This window comes from Oncorhynchus tshawytscha, linkage group LG02 (genome assembly GCF_018296145.1).
Source record: "Oncorhynchus tshawytscha isolate Ot180627B linkage group LG02, Otsh_v2.0, whole genome shotgun sequence".
In the NCBI taxonomy this organism is placed as follows: Eukaryota; Metazoa; Chordata; class Actinopteri; order Salmoniformes; family Salmonidae; genus Oncorhynchus; species Oncorhynchus tshawytscha.
Window position 1 is genome coordinate 45,479,210 of NC_056430.1, and position 19,835 is coordinate 45,499,044.

The following is a 19,835-nucleotide window of genomic DNA, read 5'->3' on the forward strand; positions in this document are numbered from 1 at the left end:
AGTTCCTTAATTCTGAAATAACAAGGAGGGATTAGGCTATCAGTACATTTCTCAAAACCACAAAATGCTAAATGCTTAATTCCCCTCAATCTCACAGACCTTCCCCAGCTGACAGTGAGTTCTACAGTCATCAGAGAGACAGAATCAGTTCAGCTGAGTTGTGAGACTCCTCCATCTCTCCGTGTGTCTCACTGTTACTTCTACATAGAGGGGAGGAAGAATCTTCCAGGCTCATCCTGTACTCAGACACTCACAGGAACAGAGCTGCTCTCGTGGGCAGGTCATAGTTCATCAGCTGAGATCAAACTGAGATGTTTTTACACTGTAAAATCTCACTATCCATCGATGCACAGTGGTTCAGTCTCTGTTACTATTCTTGGTAAGAAATGATATATTCAGATTGATTTAAAAGAATCATCCAAGACACAAACTCATCCAATGTAATTTCAAATAGTTGTTTGTGAAGACAAATATTTGAAATGTATATGTCAAAAGTAGAGTTCTAAGATCCCACGCAAACAACCACAGAGAGGCCAAAGTACAGTCAAAGGTTCTTTATAAACTCAGCGTTACACAGTAATACACAGTATCACTACAGTCCTATTAGAAACGTATAAATAGGCTGGGATTTAGGGCTGTAGGCTAACTAGAAGCAACGGGCCAAACTAACACAGCAGGTGTTTCCCGGGTCCTTCCGAGCAGGGTTTGTTCATTCATTTCTACCTGAGCAGGATTAGTTCGGCTCTACCCGAACAGGGTTCGGCTCTTCCTCCCGAGCAGGGAGAGGAAGATCTGTGGAATCACTACACACCATACAAGCAAGCAAAATTGTCTGTGCGATTCAATTTCATTCAATTTCATTTCACACGTGAGAATGTAAGGAATTAAGTGAAAGGCAATCGTTGTAAACACACAGCACACATGATTATTTGGCACTCATAAATAGGCATGATATCAAATAAGACATGCTGATACGTAATATAAAGAGAATGGCAGGCTCTAGTTTAGTAAGAGTCAGTGTCACTTGTGACATATACACTACGTTCAACTACAGTGACGCAAAAAGGAGTCTCTGTCCTTTCCTAACAGATCCAAAAGCAGACATTACAGTCAATATTTATGAGGACATCAACATCATCTGTATGATTCCTGTATCCGTCAGTCCTGACACCACCTGTAACCTGTATGTTGGAGAGGAGAGTCAGCCATCCTTCACAGCACCGATCAAGAAGAGAAAAGCCACCTCAGCATCCGGACAACAGTTCTGTCAATTCACTCCAAAACAAAGTGATCTGATCAGTCGTCTACAGTCAGTGAGGCGTAAGGAGGTGAGCTGTGACTACAGATTGAGCTCAGGACCAAACTCTCTCTCTCCACGCAGTGATGGGCACAGCTTTACAGGTGAGTCATAATCTAAACATATCTATCAGTGCTGCAGGTCTTCATGATCTGACTCACTTTTATTTCAGCATCTTCTTAGTATGACTATATTAATTCTGAGCAACAAACTAAATACCACATTTCATTCCCAAATGATTTCAGATCTGGTGGGAGTTCACATCAGCGATCCAACAACTATACAGACACCTTCTATAGCAGGTAGTACACACATTTGGGCTTTTATAGTGACACTGCTGTTATTTTAAAGCAACACAAGTTTCAGCAATAAGAACAGTTGTGTTAATGTGTAAATGAAGCTGTTCTGTTAGACAATTAAGCTGTTCTATAGATATGACACCAGCCTCAACACCAATGTCTGGGATCATCAGCACAAGTATTATAATGTCTGTGTTCATCTAGTAGTGTTTAGATCGTATCTATACTCTGTTAGGCTTCTGCTGTTAGATAACATGGTGACTTTATTCTAGGAAGCTGTCAACAACAATCAACACCTTATCTGTCCTGAAAGACTTGATCACCTTATGAATTGGTCTCATCATCTCTATAATGAGGAGAAATATAATCTACCAGGGAAGGAAGCAATCTGTCCATAGTGATTTTATAGTCCTACTTTTCCCACTTTGAAAAGACAAGTCATGAAGGTATTTCAAAAGGCCAACAACACCATGATGATCATTAATACGATCATGAATAAAATGCTAATTTCATTAATATGTGTTTTCTCAGTGAGTTTGACTCCAGGTCCTAGATCTACTTTGCCTCCCAGCACGACAGTGAGTCCTACAGAAGGTGTGTTGGACCTCTAAATGACCATCTCTGCAAATACCAATTGTAGTCATGGGTTTAGATTAATTGTAATGCTATATCTTATTCTTGTGTAATCACATTGCTTCCCACTAGTTTCAACTGTTACTTCTACTTTGACCCCAGACACCACAGCGAGACCATCTACCAGTAAGTAGATCCACTCATTTTAACTTACATGTATATTTTTGTTTACATTAATTCACTGAATATCCATCTGATTTATGAATTGACCCATTCATAGCTGCTGTAATTTCGTATAGATTTGTGTACTTTCAGATTTGATTTGTAGGTAATGTGTAGTGTACTTCTCTATTTCTGCTTATTGAATGACCTAATAAATTAAATGAATTTACATTTGTTCTTGTGTAATCTCCTCTCACCAGGTTTGACCTCTCCTCTGACCCCCAGCACAGCAGTGAATCCTACATCAGGTTTGTTGGTCATCTTTCTCTCGTTAGCAGATAGGACCTAAACAAATAGACTAGCTTTATTTTAGCCAGGTTTTTACTCACAAATTTTCCCTGATTAAAAAAAATATGTTGATATTTCATTAATTAAATCAACCCATTTAGATACCTTTATTTTGTATGATCAGATCCAATGACTTTGCTTTGCACCGGGTTCAACTACTAGTTCTACTTTGACAACTGACACCCCCAAGAGTCCACATGATTTTAGTTTAGTGGTGTAATAAGTTGTGTTGTGTGTTAACTGTTATTAAACAGTCTCTCTCTTGCATGTGCCCAGGAGGTCATAGCTCCACAGAAAGCGTTCTGGGTAAGCATCCATCTCTAGCTGACTACCTGTCTTTTCTCAGACAAATGAGACATTTACAGGAAGGAAGTGGAGTTTATAATAAAAAATATTCTATATTATTCTCAGAAAATAAAATGTTGTCTTCCAACTCCCTTACCATGTAGGTCCATTGCTTGTTCAAGAGGTGCTGATATCTGATAGAGTTTTGCATAATACATCCCATACCTCAATTGTATTTGCCCAAACTTTGTTTATCATGGCCGCTGATCGCTCTATACGAACAATATCTTGAAAATATGATAACCATGTTAGAGGCAAGAGGATTGTAGGGGTAATCCACTAAGGATAACCTTTTTTTTGCTGCTGTTAACGCCCAGTTCAGGTTGTGCCACAATCTCTGCATTTCACAGTTCCATACTAGAGTGACACCCAATGTAGAGCATTTAACAGACAGCAGGCAATCATAAGTGGTAGAGACCATTCTAGAAGTTAATGAAGGGAATATCCATGTAAGCATTATTTGGGATGTTAACGGGGCATCCCATGGTACACCGTAAACTTTTAAGGTTCTGGGTTTTAACAATAATATGCCAGATTATGAAATTGTGAATCTTTCTACTGACTGAGTTGTGTTGTTCTCAAACAGAAATAACAAATACCTTTCTATTTGTGTAATCAGATACAGAATTCACTTGTATTATTTCCAGCAGTTTCGACTGTTACTTCTACTTTGACCCCTGACATCACAGTGAGACCAACTAGTAAGTATCCCTTACTTTGCAATTACATTTTTAGTTCACTCTAATTCACTAAAGCTCCAACAGGTTTACTCATAGACTTATTCATAGCTGCTTGTACGTGTAACAGTATAACTTTAGACCGTCCGCTCGCCCATACCCAGGCGCGAACCAGGGACCCTCTGCACCCATCAACAACAGTCACCCACGAAGCATCGTTACCCATCGCTCCACAAAAGCCGCGGCCCTTGCAGAGCAAGGGGAACCCCTACTTCAAGGTCTCAGAGCAAGTGATGTCACCGATTGAAATGCTATTTAGCGTGCACCACCGCTAACTAGCTAGCCGTTTCACATCCGTTACATACGTTCACTCTAATTTGTTGTACTTTTCTTAGATATGAATGGCGCCGGAGGGGATGGCTGCCGTTTTACGGGTTCCTAACCAATTGTGCTATTCTGGGTGTTTTTTGTGTGTTTGTTGTGACTTGTTTTGTACATAATGTTTCTGCCACTGTCTCTTATGACCGAAAAGAGCTTTTGAACATCAGAACAGCGATTACTCGCAGGTCGAAGATTTTTTCTTAATGAATTGAAGGAGAAAGATTTACGTCATTTCACGGACCAGGCCCAAAGCCCCGTCATTCGCATGAAGAGTAGACGACCGATACACGGGCCGCAGATCCTGATGCTTGGTGAGAATTTGTCTCCAAGTGGATAATCCTGCTTTACCATCTGTATTTTATGTTTCACCGAGTCATGGCTGAACGAGGACATGGATCATATACAGTTGGCTGGGTTTCCCGTGTATCGGCAAGACAGAACAATAAACCTCCAGTAAGATGAGGGGTGGTGGTCCGTGTCTATTTGTCAATAACAACTGGTGCGCAATCTCTAATATTAAGGAAGTCTAGAGGTTTTGCTCGCCTGAGGTAGATTATCTCAGGACAAGCTGTAGACCACACTATTTACCAAGAGAGTTCATCTATATTTTTCGTAGCTGTCTATTTACCACCACAAACCGTTGCAGGCATTAAGACCGCACTCAACGAGCTGTATAAGGCCATAAGCAAACAAGAGAATGCTAATCCAGAAGCAGTGCTTCTAGTGGCTGGGGACTTTAATGCAGGAAAACTTAAATCCATTTTACCTAATTTCTACCAGCATGTCAAATGTGCAACCAGAGGAAAAAAATCTCTAGACCACCTTTACTCCACACACATAGATGTGTACAAATCACTCCCTCGCCCTCCATTTGGCAAATCTGACCATTATTCTATCCTCCTGATTCCTGCTAACAAGCACAAAAAAAAACTCAATCAGGATTTACCAGTGACTCGCTCAATACTGAAGTGGTCAGATGAACCGCATGCTAAGCTACAGGACTGTTTTTCTAGCACAGACTGGAAAATGTTTTGGGATTCATCTGATGGCATTGTGAAGTATACCACATGAATCCCCGACTTCATCTGAACGTACATATGCCAACCAGAAGCCATGGATTACAGGCAACATCTGCACTGAGCAAAAAGCTAGAGCTGCCTCTTTCAAGGAGCGGGACACTAATCCGGATGCTTATAAGAAATCCCGCTGTGCCCTCCGACAAACCACCAAACAGGCAAAGCATTAATACAGGGCTAAGATTGAATCCAACTACACTGGCTCTGATGCTCGTCGGATAAAGCAGGCTTGCAAACAATTCTTCTATGGATTACAAAGGGAAATCCAACTGTGACCTGCCCAGTGACGAAAGCCTACCAAATGAGCTAAATCCCTTCTATGCTTGCTTCAAGGCAAGCAACACTGAACCATGCATGAGATCGCCAGCTGTTTCGGACGACTATGAGATCACGCTCTCCGTAGCTGATGTGAGTAAGACCTTTAAACAGGTCAACATTCACAAGGCTGCAGGGCCACACGGATTTCCAGGACGCATATTGAGAACATGCACTGACCAACTGGCAAGTGTCTTCACTAACATTTTCAACCTCTCCCTGACCGAGTCTGTAATAACGACATGTTCAAGCAGACCACCATAGTCCCTGTGCCCAAGAATGCCAAGGTAATCTGCTTAATCAAATCAAATCAAATGTATTTATATAGCCCTGCGTACATCAGCTGATATCTCAAAGTGCTGTACAGAAATAACTACTTGCCAGTAGCACTCACATCGGTAGCCATGACGTGCTTTCAAAAGCTGGTCATGGCTCACATCAACACCATTATCCCACCATCTCCACACTGCATTTTCCCACATGGACAAAAGGAACACCTACGTGAGAATGCTGTTTGTTGACTAAAGCTCAGCGTTCAACACCATAGTTCCCCTTAAAGCTCATCACTAAGCTAAGTACCCAGGGCCTAAAATCCTTCCTCTGCAACTGGATCCTGGACTTCCTGACGAGCCGCCCCCAGGTTGTAAGGGTAGGTAACAAAAAAATCTGCCTCATTGATACGCAACACAGTGGGAAGTCAAATGTGTTGAGTCCCCTCATGTACTACCTGTACACCCACGTCTGCGTGGTCATGCACGTCTCCAACACCGTCATTAAGTTTGCCGACGACACAATGGTGGCAGTCCTGATCACCGACAATGATGAGACAGCCTATAGGGAGGAGGTCAGAGACCTGGCAGTGTGATGCCAAGACAACAAGCTCTTCCACAGCCCCCCCCCCTATTCACATCGACAGGGCTGTAGTTCGAGAGCTTCAACTTCCTTGGTGTCCACATCACTAACAAACTATCATGGTCCAAACACAGCAAGACAGTCGTGAAGAAGGCATGACAATGCCTATCCCCTCTCAGGAGACCGAAAAGATTTGGCATGGGTCCTCAGAGTCTCAGAAAGTTATAGAGCTGCACCATAGAGAGCATCCTGACTGATTGCATCACCGCTTGGTTTGGCAACTAATCGGCATCCGACCGCAGAGGTTAGTGCGTACGGCCCAGTACATCTCTTGGGACAAGATTCCTGCCATCCAGGACATCTATATCAGGCGGGGTCAGAGGAAGGCCCTTAAAATTGTCAAAGACTCCAGCCACCCAAGTCATGAACTGTTCTCTCTGCTACTGCATGGCAAGTGGTATTGGATTGCCAAGTCCAGGTCCAAAAGGCTCCTTAACAGCTTCTATCCCCAAGCTATAAGACTGTTGAAGAGTTAATGAATTGGCTAACCAGACTATTTGCATTGACCTCCTTTTTTATTCTGCTGCTACTCTTTGTTTATTACCTATAAATAGTCACTTTACACCTTCCTACGTATACATATTACCTGAATTACCTCCTTTATATTGCCTCGCTATTGTTATTTTATTGTGTTGCTTTTTAAAAAGTGTTTTTCTTTTTAATTATTTAATTATTTAAAAAATTAAACAAAGGGAGCAAATATTTTCTTACATTAAACAAAAGCATTGTTGATAGTAAGTGTTTCATGGTAAGGTTGTATTGTAACACCTGTTGTATTCGGAGCATGTGCATAACGATGGTCATTTTGGACAAACAGTTCAATTTTTCTTTCATCAGACCAGGGGATATTTCTCCAAAAAGTATGATCTTTGTCCCCATGTGCAGATGCAAACCATAGTCTGGCTTTTTTATGGCGTTATTGGAGCAATGGCTTCTTCCTTGCTGAGCGGACTTTCAGGTTATGTTGATATAGGACTCATTTTACTGTGGATAAATATACTTTTGTGCCTGTTTTCTCCAGCATCTTCACAAGGTCCATTGCTGTTGTTCTGGGATTGATTTGCACTTTTCGCACCAAAGTACGTTCATCTCCAGGGGACCGAATGTGTCTCCTTCCTGAGCGGTATGACTGCTGCGTGGTCCCATGGTGTTTATACTTGCGTACTATTATTTGTACAGATGAACGTGGTACCTTCAGGGGTTTGGAAATTGCTTCCAAGGATGAACCAGACTTGTAAAGGTCTCCAATTCTTTTCAAGGTCTTGGCTGATTTCTTTTGCTTTTCCCATGATGTCAAGCAAATAGGCACTGAGTTCGAAGGTAGGCCTTGTAATACATCCACAGGTACACCTCCAGTTGACCCAGATGGTGTCAATTAGCTTATCAGAAGCTTCTAAAGCCATGGCATCATTTTCTGGAATTTTCCAAGCTGTTTAAAGGCGCAGTCAACTTAGTGTATGTAAACTTCTGACCCACTTGAAATGTGATACAGTTAATTATAAGTGAAATAATGTCTGTCTGTGAACAATTGTTGGAAAAATGACTTGTGTCATGCACAAAGTAGATGCCTTTACCGACTTGCCAAAACTACAAGAAATTTGTGGAGTGGTTGAAAAACGAGTTTTAATGACTCCAACATACAGTTGAAGTTAGAAGTATGTAAACAGAAGTATGTAAACTTCTGACTTCAAATGTATGCATAGTCACATTACACCTTCCTACATACACATTTTACCTGAGTTACCTCCAGTATATAGCCTCGCTATTTTTATTTTATTGTTACTTATTTAAATGTTTTTTTATTTTATTTATTTAGAGTTTTTTTTAGCAAATATTTTCTTACTTTCAGCAATGCAGTGTTTTAAAGGTAAGTGGTTCATGGTAAGGATGTATTGTAACACCTGTTGTATTCGGAGCATGTGACAAAAAACATTTGATTTTATTTGATATGAAACAAATGTACATTTCTCTTCTCATCTCTTCTCACCAGGTTTGACCTCTCCTTTGGCCCCCAGCACAGCAGTGAATCCTACATCAGGTGTGTTGGTCATCTTTAGTTAGTAAAACTGAAAATAATTTAATGATTTTATCTTACCCAGGTCTTTGTATAAATTTTTTGAATCACAAATGTGCCTAGTTACTAGAAATGAGGTTGATATTGGATTGATTAAATCATGCCATTAAGATACCTTATTGTATAACCAGATCCAATGACTTTGCTTTGCACTAGATTTGACTGTTAGTCCTACTTTGACAACTGACACACCAAAGAGTCCAACTGAAAGTGAGTATTGTCACACAATTTTTGTTTATTGGTGTTGACTAAGTTGTGATGTGTGTTAACAAACTGTCTCTATCTTGCATGTGCACAGGAGGTCAAAGCTCCACAGACAGCGTTGTGAATTCAAACAGTCAAAAAAGAGTTTGGGGTAAGTGTCCTTATTTCGTAATTCCACAGCAAAAATGCACTTGTCTTTTTCTTCTAGCTCTGACTTTGCTGATAACTACTTTGTTGAGGGAAAATGTACTTGTTGTGATTGTGATATGTTGTTGCCTCACCAAGCTATCTTCAGATGAATGCACGTAAGTCGCTCTGGATAAGAGCCTCTGCTAAATTACTTGTCACGGAAATTATCATCAGGGACACCTGAAGTCAATATTAAATGAATAATTCTTTATTATCAACAAGCTGGAGAGGTTCCAACAAACTTAATGTACCATAGTACACGTTGGTCAGGAGCTCCACCGGGGATGTCCCATTAGTTGTCTTATATACTGCTGAAACAGACAAGTTATATTTGCAAGATTTAGCTTATTCATAATTTATAATTAATTCATCATTAATGTTTGGTTCATGCATGTGACCAACAAATACCTCACAAGGCTTCTTCTCTTCAAGCTGAGACTTTGAAACTGAGACACCCCTTTCGGTTTTCAAAACAATGTTCTTGGCGCACTGATAGTGAGGATTCCTCCCAGTCACGATCAATCAGTCAGTTGCATGGACCCAGTCCAATTGGTTATTAGAAAAGCACAAACATAACATTTTCCTTCACAGACTCAAATGTAAAATGTTTAGCTGACTAGCTGTCTTTTCTCACATATATGAAAACGGAAACGTTCACCAAGACTAATAATAAAGTGGTATTCTAACACCTGTCTACAATTAAAGTATTTACATTTGGATTAAGAGCTAATGACCTCTTCTGATGTCATCATGTCACCAAACAGCGGTGCAACTATGGCAGACAGCAGTGTGTATGGCTTCTGGAGTGGGCGTGTTCTGGATGGGATTGACAGTTGTCTATCTCTGCAGGAGGACCAGTGAGTACTTCTGATTCTGCATAACAAATCATTTGCAAACATTTTCCTTCTCATATTAATGTAAGTGCCTTTGACATGGGTTAATCTTTCAACTCCTTTTGGTGATATTGTGTAGTGTAGGCTATATTCAATATCATTCATTTACCCTCATTTGTTTTTCAGAGAAAACCAATTCTCTGAGGTAAGAATTCCCTTGTGAATATGATGCAGATTGTATCAACCTTTAGTTCTGTATTGTCCATGATGAGGATTTTCTTACCACAACCTTCTTATATACTTTTATGTTGTACAGACCTACAGCCAGACAGGATGATCACAGACGATGTACGTTCCAAACAAAATACATCAAACACTGCACATACTACTAACACAACTACACACATACATGCCCAAACACGTATCCTAATTTAATTTTCATTTTGTTTCTGTTGTAGGTGATTTGGTGATGGGAGCTATGAGCAGTGCAGACATGTTGGATTTAAGGGATGCTGGGATCTATTCTCTCATCACCTCTGTACCGTCCACGTTTTTGCACTCAGGTGAGTTTGTAACAGAATGTCTTCTATCCCTGTCTTCCTGACCTGGGACGTGAATTTGGGACCCTCGCCACAATAACACTTAATCACTCAATGCCAACCTTACTAACTTATATTTTTAGTCAGAGCATCTTGAAAGCGTGAGAACAGAGCTGTAAGTCTCCAGGGTGGTTTGAGTCAGGAGGAGAAGTGTGAAGTGACATCAAGCCCTGTTATTTTCACTTCTTCTGACCTCCCCCCCCCTATCTCTCTGTGAGATGCAGGTCCTGTGCAGCAATCTGCAAATGAAGATGTAAGTACAGCAAAAATAATAGCCTTGGATATAGATACAAACTTGTATCAGACAGTCTGACAGACAGTCTGAGGGATAATAAGGATCTTTCTCTTTCGTCCAGGCTGATTCAGAGAATGCAGGGGTCTACAGCCTGATCACTTCTGTACCATCCACATCTGTACCATTAGGTTTGTCTATTTAACTCTGTCCCAATGTTTCATAACATGTAGGGCTTTTTATAGGACTCAAAGTTGTTTAGGCTTGTTTGTTGGTCTGAGGTAGTCATATCAGTAAGCATGTATGTGTATAAGTTATACATAAGATAATGTGTTAGAGCATGAGAATAGAGCTGTACGTCTACAGGATGGTTTGATTCAGGAGGAGAAGTGTGAAAGGACATTAAGTATAGCAAAGTGACATGAAACCACACACTCACTCACTCACTCAGGATCCCTCTGTGTTGTACAGGTCCTTTTGAAGAAAATGGAAAGTCATCTGAAAACGACAAAGTAAGTTCAGAATCACCCAGTGTGTTTGGTGAATGTGAACGGCTCTCAGTTTCAGATTGATGTTACATCCTTTTAAATTACATTACATTTCTACAGTACTGTAGAATTAAAGGACTGATGCTAAACTGTCTGTTTATTTTCTCTAGTCTGATACGTACCATGTATACAGCTCAATCCCCGACAGACCAGCAACCTCAGCCCAGCCGGATGGGTTTTACAGTCTTCTGCAGACACACTGAAACTACACCACTGGCTCTCTGTATGTCTCACAGAAATACTGTTTCTTTCAGGATGTCCTTTATTTATCGCACATCATGTTACTGTAAATAAGTATCTAAAACCTCTACTACAGTACTGTTTCTATTTATAAGCGACATACAGTAAGCAGCCGCTAGAGGCCCCTCCCCCCTCCAAAAACAACCGTAGGATAGTAGAATCCACAACCTGCAGTTTTGAAATGTGGTTCTTCGTCAGTCACTGACAGTCACTCAATAAATCCCATGACAGCTAAGATTTTATAGATTGCTAGGCCCAGTTAGTCTCGCCAGCTATCTAAGCCTTGTGGTAATGGCCGAATTACTGCCCAGGGGCCCTGACCTCCAGGGGGCCCCCAATAATTCTGTTAGTCACTCTCGCTCAGATATCCAATGAACATGGCATAAGTCATGGCAAATGTTTAGAATTGCAGTAAATTAGCTTTAAAACTGAATGTTATTATTTCAACGACTATGGCATACTGTGTTGAATTGCAGGACATTAAGTTCTCTCCGCCCCGTGGCAAAATGAGTAGAATTGCAGAACATTAACTTTAAAGCTCCAAATGTTTCTCTTCGCCGCCATGAGCGGGGCCACTAAAATGTTTTGTCGGTGAGGTGGGCAAATCTCGCTTAGGGCCCTCAAAATGCTTGGAACTGCCGTAATTTACTGTATCATACATGGAAACCTGGATTGTGTTACATGCCTATCCATAATATCTGTTAATATGTTAGTATTTTTATTTGGGGATTTTGGAGGTGTCCGGGGCATACTCCCCTTTAAATATTTTTAAGTAAATGCCCAAATAAATATACACTATTTATATATATTCTGTCATCTGTGTGATACCTCCTTCCATAACGGTTTGATAAAATTGACTAAATAAAATATATTTGTGATCAAAATCGATAGATACAGACAATTAAAAATAAATAAATATATAACATATTCACACAATGCAAAAAACAGGTAAATAGGAAATTAAGATAAATTCATCGAAATTAAGTCATTAAGATCCAGTGGTATTGATAAGACATTTTTCTTAGTGAAATTCATCTTGTGTTTAAAAAAACTGGGGAAAAAGTCTAATGTTAATTTAACAATTTTTGCGGCAAAAGTTATCAACCCCAAAAGCCCAAACTTATAGCAAAAGTATTGATATTGATATTTCCCACATACTTTGTTACAAGCTACAAAATATAACATTTTGGTTTTAAAAATGTTTACATTGTTGGCAAAACTGAAAAATATAGATGACCTAAATGCTTCAAATCTCCAAATTTCTCCATGTTTACTTGTTATTTTCCAAGTTCCCAGTTTAATTTAAACTTACTCAGCACATCAGTCGCTCCTTCAATGTGCAGTGTTGTAGACACATTCTAGCCTTGAAGTCCAATGACTGCGAAGTGGTTAAGATGTAAATGGTGTGAGAACACAACTTCATTACATTGTTTTCCAGTTACCATGAGCTTACATTCTGTTTCGATGCACACTTGAGCCCAGCGGTCAGGGATTATGGTGATGACTTAGTTTGTTGAAAAGGGGTGGGTCCCCCCTCCCCTCCCATATACACTGTACACACTGTGCATAGATCTTTCTATTGTGTTATTGACTGTATGTTTGTTTATGTGTAACTGTGTTTTTGTTTTTGTTGCACTGCTTTGCTTTATCTTGGCCAGGTCGCAGTTGTAAATGAGAACTTGTTCTCAACTGGCCTACCTGGTTAAATAATGGTGAAATTTTAAAAAATTAAAAAATAAATCTCTCTTCAATGACACCTTTAAGTTAGTAAATACAAATCCTATGTTTTTTGCTCCATTTGAAATGGTCTCTTCTGTAAAACAAAAAAAGTAAGAAGAATAAATTGAATACAACCATTCGCCCACCTTTGTAAGTATTTTACATGATTTGATTTTGATCTTGATTATTCAAGATAATGCAAAAAATATGTACTGTTGTAAACGTCACATTTTCTGGCCAGTGGTAAAGATCAAGGTGCTATTTTTCTTTCAGTCCTTATACAGTGCATTTGGAAAGTATTCAGATCCCTTGACTTTTTCCACATTTTGTTACGTTATAGCCTTATTCTAAAATTGATTAATTAGTCCCCCCCCATTAATCTACACATAATGACAAAGCAAAAACAGATTTTTAGACAAACTGAACATTATTCAGACCCATTGTATTCAGACCCATTACTCAGTACTTTTCTGAAGCACCTTTGGCAGCAATTACAGCCTCAAGTCTTCTTGGGTATGATGCTACAAGCTTGGCACACCTGTATTTGGGGAGTTTCTTCCATTCTTTCCAGAACATCTCATGCTCTGTTAGGCTGGATGGGGAGCGTCGCTGCACAGCTATTATCAGATCTCTCCAGAGATGTTTGATCGGGTTCAAGTCCGGGTTCTGGCTGGGCCGCTCAAGGACATTCAGAGACTTGTCCCAAAGACACTCCTACCCTGTCTTGGCTGTGTGCTTAAGGTCCTTATCCTAGTGGAAGGTAAACCTTCGCCCCAGTCTGAGGTCCTGAGTACTCTGGAGGAGGTTTTCGTCAATAATCTCTTTGTACGTTGCTCTGTTCATCTTTCCCTCGATCCTGACTAGTGTCCCAGTCCCTGCTGCTGAAAAACATCCACACGGCATGATGTTGCCACCACCATGCTTCACCATAGGTATTGTGCAAGGTCTCCTCCAGACGTGATGCTTGGCATTCATGCCAAATACTTCAATCTTGGGTTCATCAGACCAGAGAGTCTTGTTTCTCGTGGTCTGAGAGTCCTTAAGGTGCTGTTTGGCAAACTCTAAGCTGGCTGTCATGTGCCTTTTACTGAGCAGTGGCTTCTGTCTAGCTACTCTACCATAAAGGCCTGATTGGTGGAGTGCTGCAAAGATGGTTGTCTGTCTGGATGGTTCTCCCATCTCCACAGAGGAACTCAGGAGCTCTGTCAGAGTGACCATCAGGTTCTTGGTCACCTCTCGGACCAAGGCCCTTTTCCCCTGATTTTCCCAGAGACAGATAATGCTTAGTCCTGGACTAAAAATATTATTCAAAGGACAATTTATAGATTATCTGTACTGTGGTTTGGTTCTACTGCGAGTGAGGCAAAGTGGCCTGCATTCTCCTGCAGCAGTCACACAGTCTACAGATCACATACCAACCAGTAAGTGTGTGCTGCTACGTATCCACACCTGCAATCAGGTGCACGAGTGCACACATGCACACGCACCCACACACACCACAGTAGGGTGGAAAGTTAGACGAGACTCTTGCCACATCCTGTCCTTCTGAAACTTCAGCCCATCATATTTCAGAGACTAGTTGTGTTGAGGAGATTGACAGAAGTACTGTTGAACCAAACCTCAGATACATCTAACTGAAACCATTCAACCACTTTACCAAACAATTTTAGCAAGATATAAAAAAAACTCGACTAAATTCATACCCCAAAATCACCACTATGAGAAATGTATTCATGCATCTGACCATTACAACAAGCACCACTTGTCATGTTATATTTCCATGGAAATGTTCAGTGTTGTAGTTTACTGCTTATGTATCTGCACCTCTATCTTATTAAGCTAATAACTACAGTAGATAGGAAAAATATTGCCTCTAATGCACCATATGGAGAGTCATATGGAGACACAGCAAGACTGTTTCTTGTTTCTTACTTTTGGATGTTGGCAATATATACTGCTGTTGTACATGAAACCTGATTTTTATTGTGCAGTGTAGTTAAAAAGAAATCCTGAATAAAATATAGTTATTTCCTCTGACAGATAAGCAAATGGTTTTGGCTCATGTTAGGAGCAGGAGACATTTACCTCTAATCACACCAGTTGATGGACTTTCTTTGTGGTTTCCTGTGAGTAGGCTCCTCGTCTTCCTCTCTATTAAAAGAATTCTCTCAGTCACAGACACAGTACTTATTATGTAGTTTGTGATAGTCTGTTTCTCTGAAACATTGCGTTATTAACCCCTGATCTGGCTCGTTATCTGTTTTTGATCATCCTCCTTTGCTGTGAATTATTCCTCTGATCCAACTCTTGCACTAGTATATATACACTGTGTACAGATATATCGTTGGTATTGAGTCAAATTAATTCTGGGGAGATCAATTGAGATGTGGTGATCTGCTGCTTTACTATTAGTTAATATTATATTCATGTTGACCCTGACCTCTGACATGACCTTTGACCCTTAAACAGCAGTTACTGCCTTCTTCCTTGGCATGATATGTTGCAAATGGCAGGGTAATACCAAAGCAAAGAGCAGTGTCTGCCATTTTCATTTGTTAGTTTACTATTCTTCTCATGTATATTATTAATTAAAGAGCAGTGTAATTCCTGACAGTGAAGCAGAGATCAAACTGCATTCTTTGTGTGTCTTCCACTAAGATACCAGTTTCATTTACATGGAGATGTAGGTTCTGCGTCAGTCACACGACATACTGTGTTTTACAACTAGCCCATGTCTTGTTATAAGAATACATGTGAAAAGCAGCACTGCAATTGTTTGAATTACATTAAATGATTACCTATCTTGTAATATATAATGATGCATTGGAACATGGTAGAAGAATGCCATAGAGTAATACTAATTATAACAAATTACCATGAGATTGCAAAGTAAATGATTTGTATACGCTACCGGTGTAGTGTAACACCTACTCATTTAAGGGTTTTTCTTTATTTCTACTATTTTCTACATTGTAGAATAATAGTGAAGACATCAAAACTATGAAATAACACATATGGAATCATGTAGTAACCAAGAAAGTGTTAAACAAATCGAAATATATTTTATATTTGAGATTCTTCAAATAGCCACCCTTTGCCTTGATGACAGCTTTGCACACTCTTGGCATTATTTCAACCAGCTTCACCTGGAATGCTTTTCTAACAGTCTTGAAGGAGTTCCCACATATGCTGAGCACTTGTTGGCTGCTTTTCCTTCACTCTGTGGTCCGACTCATCATTGGTTAGAGCGTTGGGCCAGTAATCGAAAGGTTGTTAGATCAAATCCCCGAGCTGACAAGGTAAAAATCTGTTGTTCTGCCCCTGAACAAGGCAGTTAACCCACTGTTCCTAGGCTGTCATTGTAAATAAGAAATTGTTATTAACTGACTTGCATTGTTAAAGAAAGGTCAAATAAAACATTAAAATAAATAATGTCAAAGTGGAATAATGTCAACAACAAAAAAAGTGTGAATGAGTATTCAACACCTTTGTTATGGAAATCCAAAATAAGTTCAGAAGTAACATTTTGCTAAACAAGTCGCATAATACTTTGCATGGACTCCCTCTGTGTGCAATAATAGTGTTTAACACGATTTTAATGACTATCTGATCTCTGTACCCCACACATGCAATCATCTGTAAAGTCGGTCAGTCGCGTTGTGAATTTCAAACACATATTCAAACAACAATACCAGGGAGGTTGTCTAATGCCTCACAAAGAAGGACACTTATTGGTAAAATTACACAATTACACTTTGGATGGGGTATCAATATAAACAGTCACAACAAATATACTGGAATCATTCCTAACTTAGTTGCTGGAGAGAAAGAAACCCGCTCAGAGATTTTACCATGAGGTCAATGGTGACTTTAAAACAGAGTTTAATGACGCGCAGCCACACCTTCTCCATGCTGATCTTCGTCGTCCTCCTCGCCTTCCTGTGGAGGAACTGGGAGGTCATCTCGCAGTAACTGGGTTGCTTCCTGATGTCCCCGAGTTGACCTACAGGGGTGGGGCTCTCTCAATGAGTGACGAAGGGAGGCGACGGCGGGGCGGGGCGGGGCTCACCGGAACAATGAGGGACAGAGGCGGGGCCTGGTGTGAGGGGCGGAGGACGACTGACAAACACCCGTACTCTGCCTCTGATGCATGTGGTGGAGCCAGGCCAACACAGGGAGGGCTTAGCGGAAAGGAGGAGGATGATGAGGAGCCAGTGAAATTGTTTACACATGGAAGACATTTTCTTGCAAAAACATCCTGTGGCGGACTGCAATAGCATCGAATAGTCCCCGCAATATGCAACTGTTCAGGGAAGTCAGGAACCAATACACACAGTCAGTCAGGAAAGTAAAGGCTAGCTTTTTCAAACATAATTTTGCATCCTGTAGCTCTAACTCCAAAACGTTTTGAGACACTGTGAAGTCCATGGAGAACAAGATCACCTCCTCCCAGCTGTCCACTGCACTGAGGCTAGGCGACAAGGTCACCACCGATAAATCCATGATAATCTAATTAATCGATAAAATTTCAATAAGCATTTCTCTACGGCTGGCCATGCTATCCTCCTGGCTACCCCAACCCAGGCCAACAGCTCCACACCCCTCGCAACTACTTGCCCGATCCTCCCCAGCTTCTCCTTCACCCAAATCCAGATCGCAGATGTTCTGAAAGAGCTGCAAAACCTGGACCTGTACAAATCAGCTGGGCTAGACAATCTGGACCCTCTCTTTCTAAAACTATCCACCACCATTGTTGCAACCCCTATTACCAGTCTGTTCAACCTCTCTTTCGTTTCGTCCGAGATCCCTAAAGATTGGTAAGCTGTCGCGGTCATCCCCCTCTTCAAAGGCGATGACACTCTAGACCCAAACTGTTGCAGACCTATATCAATCCTGCCCTGCCTTTCTAAGTCTTTGAAAGCCAAGTTAATAAACAGATCACTGACCATTTCGAATCCCACCGTACCTTTTCCGCTGTGCAATCTGGTTTCCGAGCTGGTCACGGGTGCACCTCAGCCACGCTCAAGGTACTAAACAATATCATAACCGCCATCGATAAAAGACAGTACCGTGCAGTCGTCTTCATCGACCTGACCAAGGCTTTCGACTCTGTCAATCACCGTATTCTTATTGGTAGACTCAATAGCCTTGGTTTCTCAAATGACTGCCTCGCCTGGTTCACCAACTACTTCGCAGATAGAGTTCAGTGTGTAAAATGTTGTCCGGACCTCTGGCAGTGTCCCAATCCAAAATCAAATCTAGAATTGACTTTCTATTTCGCAACAAAGCCTCCTTCACTCACGCCGCCAAACTTACCCTAGTAAAACTGATTATCCTACCAATCCTTGACTTTGGCGATGTCATCTACAAAATAGCTTCCAATACTCTACTCAGCAAATTGGATGCAGTCTATCACAGTTCCATCAGTTTTGTTACCAACTCGCCTTATACCACACACCACTGCGAACTGTATGCTCTGGTTGGCTGGCCCTCGCTACATATTCATCACCAGACCCACTGGCTCCAGGTCATCTACAAGTCTATGCTAGGTAAAGCTCTGCCTTATCTCATCTCACTGGTCACGATAACAACACCCACCCGTAGCACGTGCTCCAGCAGGTATATCTCACTGGTCATCCCCAAAGCCAACACCTCCTTTGGCCGCCTTTCCTTCCAGTTCTCTGCTGCCAGTGACTGGAACGGATTGCAAAAATGGCTGAATCTGGACACTTACATTTCCCTCACTAACTTTAAAACATCAGCTATCTGAGCAGCTAACTGTTCACTGCAGCTGTACATAGACCATCTGTAAATAGCCCACCCAATCTACCTACCTCATCCCCATATAGTTTTTATTTACTTTTACACTCTTTTGCACACCAATATCATTACTTACACACCATCATATGCTCATCTATCACTCCAGTGTTGATCTGCTAAATTGTAATTACACTGCTACTATGGCCTATTTATTGCCATACCTCCTCATGCCATTTGCACACACTGTAAATAGACTTTCTTTTTTTCTATTGTGTTATTGACTGTACACTTGTTTATTCCATGTGTAACTCTGTGTTGTTGTTTCTGTTCACACTGCTATGCTTTATCTTGGCCAGGTCGCAGTTGCAAATGAGAACTTGTTCTCAACTAGCCTACCTGGTTAAATAAAGGTGAAATAAAAAAAATGTTAAAAAAATGTGACTGGTCAATTATGTGAGTCATGGGGCTGGGCCCAAGAGGCAAAAAAACAAATGAATTATTTTTTAACCAACCAGGGAACCTGTTCTCAATGTTCAAAATACACCAGAGAACATATTTAGCCACAGAGTATCAATAGCTTCTCAAAAATACCTGGATTAAATTCTATCACAAGAGCATGCAGGTAACTGCCAAAATAAAGAAAACGCCAACAAAGTGTGTTAAAAAGGGTGTTTGGCCTCCACCAGCTGCAAGAACAGCTTAAATGCGCCTTGGCATAAATTCTAGAAATTGATCTAAACCATGGCAGGAAAACGCACCCCACACACACTATAAACTTTGTCCATAATTTATTCAAATGTTTCCTTTATTTTGGTAGTTACTGGCTGCCAACAGTCTGGAAGGCTGCAATTTGGGCAGCATGCATGCCAAATGTACAGATTGTTGTGTTGTGGCCATAGACATAATACATCGATTTTTGGAACCTCTTACCCTGGCATTTTGAGTGGAAACTCATGGGTACACTAGCAATGGCTGCCAGTCCTGATTTGAACTGGAACTGCCATTCATGGAAGATATGTAGTTGGTTGCAGCTGTTTGCACGTTTCAATATA

General features: G+C 40.7%; 2 protein-coding genes across 3 annotated transcripts in view; both read left to right on the forward strand.

The window, feature by feature from the left end:
• LOC121840668 overlaps nt 1-19,835 on the forward strand; it is a gene marked incomplete in the record, with an annotated part of 71,581 nt that overhangs the window by 8,669 nt on the left and 43,077 nt on the right.
• On the forward strand, nt 553-11,363 carry LOC112241495 (mucin-5AC-like). 2 transcript variants are annotated; one of them, XM_042299616.1, is made up of 18 exons: nt 702-1,401; nt 1,543-1,599; nt 2,128-2,190; nt 2,302-2,355; nt 2,592-2,639; nt 2,956-2,985; nt 3,675-3,725; nt 8,376-8,423; nt 8,616-8,669; nt 8,758-8,814; nt 9,617-9,709; nt 9,872-9,890; nt 10,002-10,033; nt 10,144-10,248; nt 10,509-10,537; nt 10,641-10,707; nt 10,988-11,028; nt 11,175-11,363. In XM_042299616.1, exons 1-18 carry the CDS (start codon nt 966-968, stop codon nt 11,265-11,267), a joined length of 1,377 nt encoding a protein of 458 aa, XP_042155550.1. In that variant the 5' UTR covers nt 702-965; the 3' UTR covers nt 11,268-11,363. The 2 variants fall into 2 exon arrangements, with proteins under 2 accessions (XP_042155552.1, XP_042155550.1); XM_042299618.1 differs by lacking the exon at nt 8,616-8,669 and having other exon boundaries at nt 553-1,401.

What these genes read in the sequence shown, in the direction of transcription:
- LOC112241495 (XM_042299616.1), top strand. Translation starts at nt 966, where the DNA reads ATGCTGATACGTAATATAAAGAGAATGGCAGGCTCTAGTTTAGTAAGA. An exon ending in TGATGGGCACAGCTTTACAG is followed by an intron (nt 1,402 to 1,542) that starts GTGAGTCATAAT and finishes AAATGATTTCAG; the next exon opens with ATCTGGTGGGAGTTCACATC. An exon ending in ACAGACACCTTCTATAGCAG is followed by an intron (nt 1,600 to 2,127) that starts GTAGTACACACA and finishes GTGTTTTCTCAG; the next exon opens with TGAGTTTGACTCCAGGTCCT.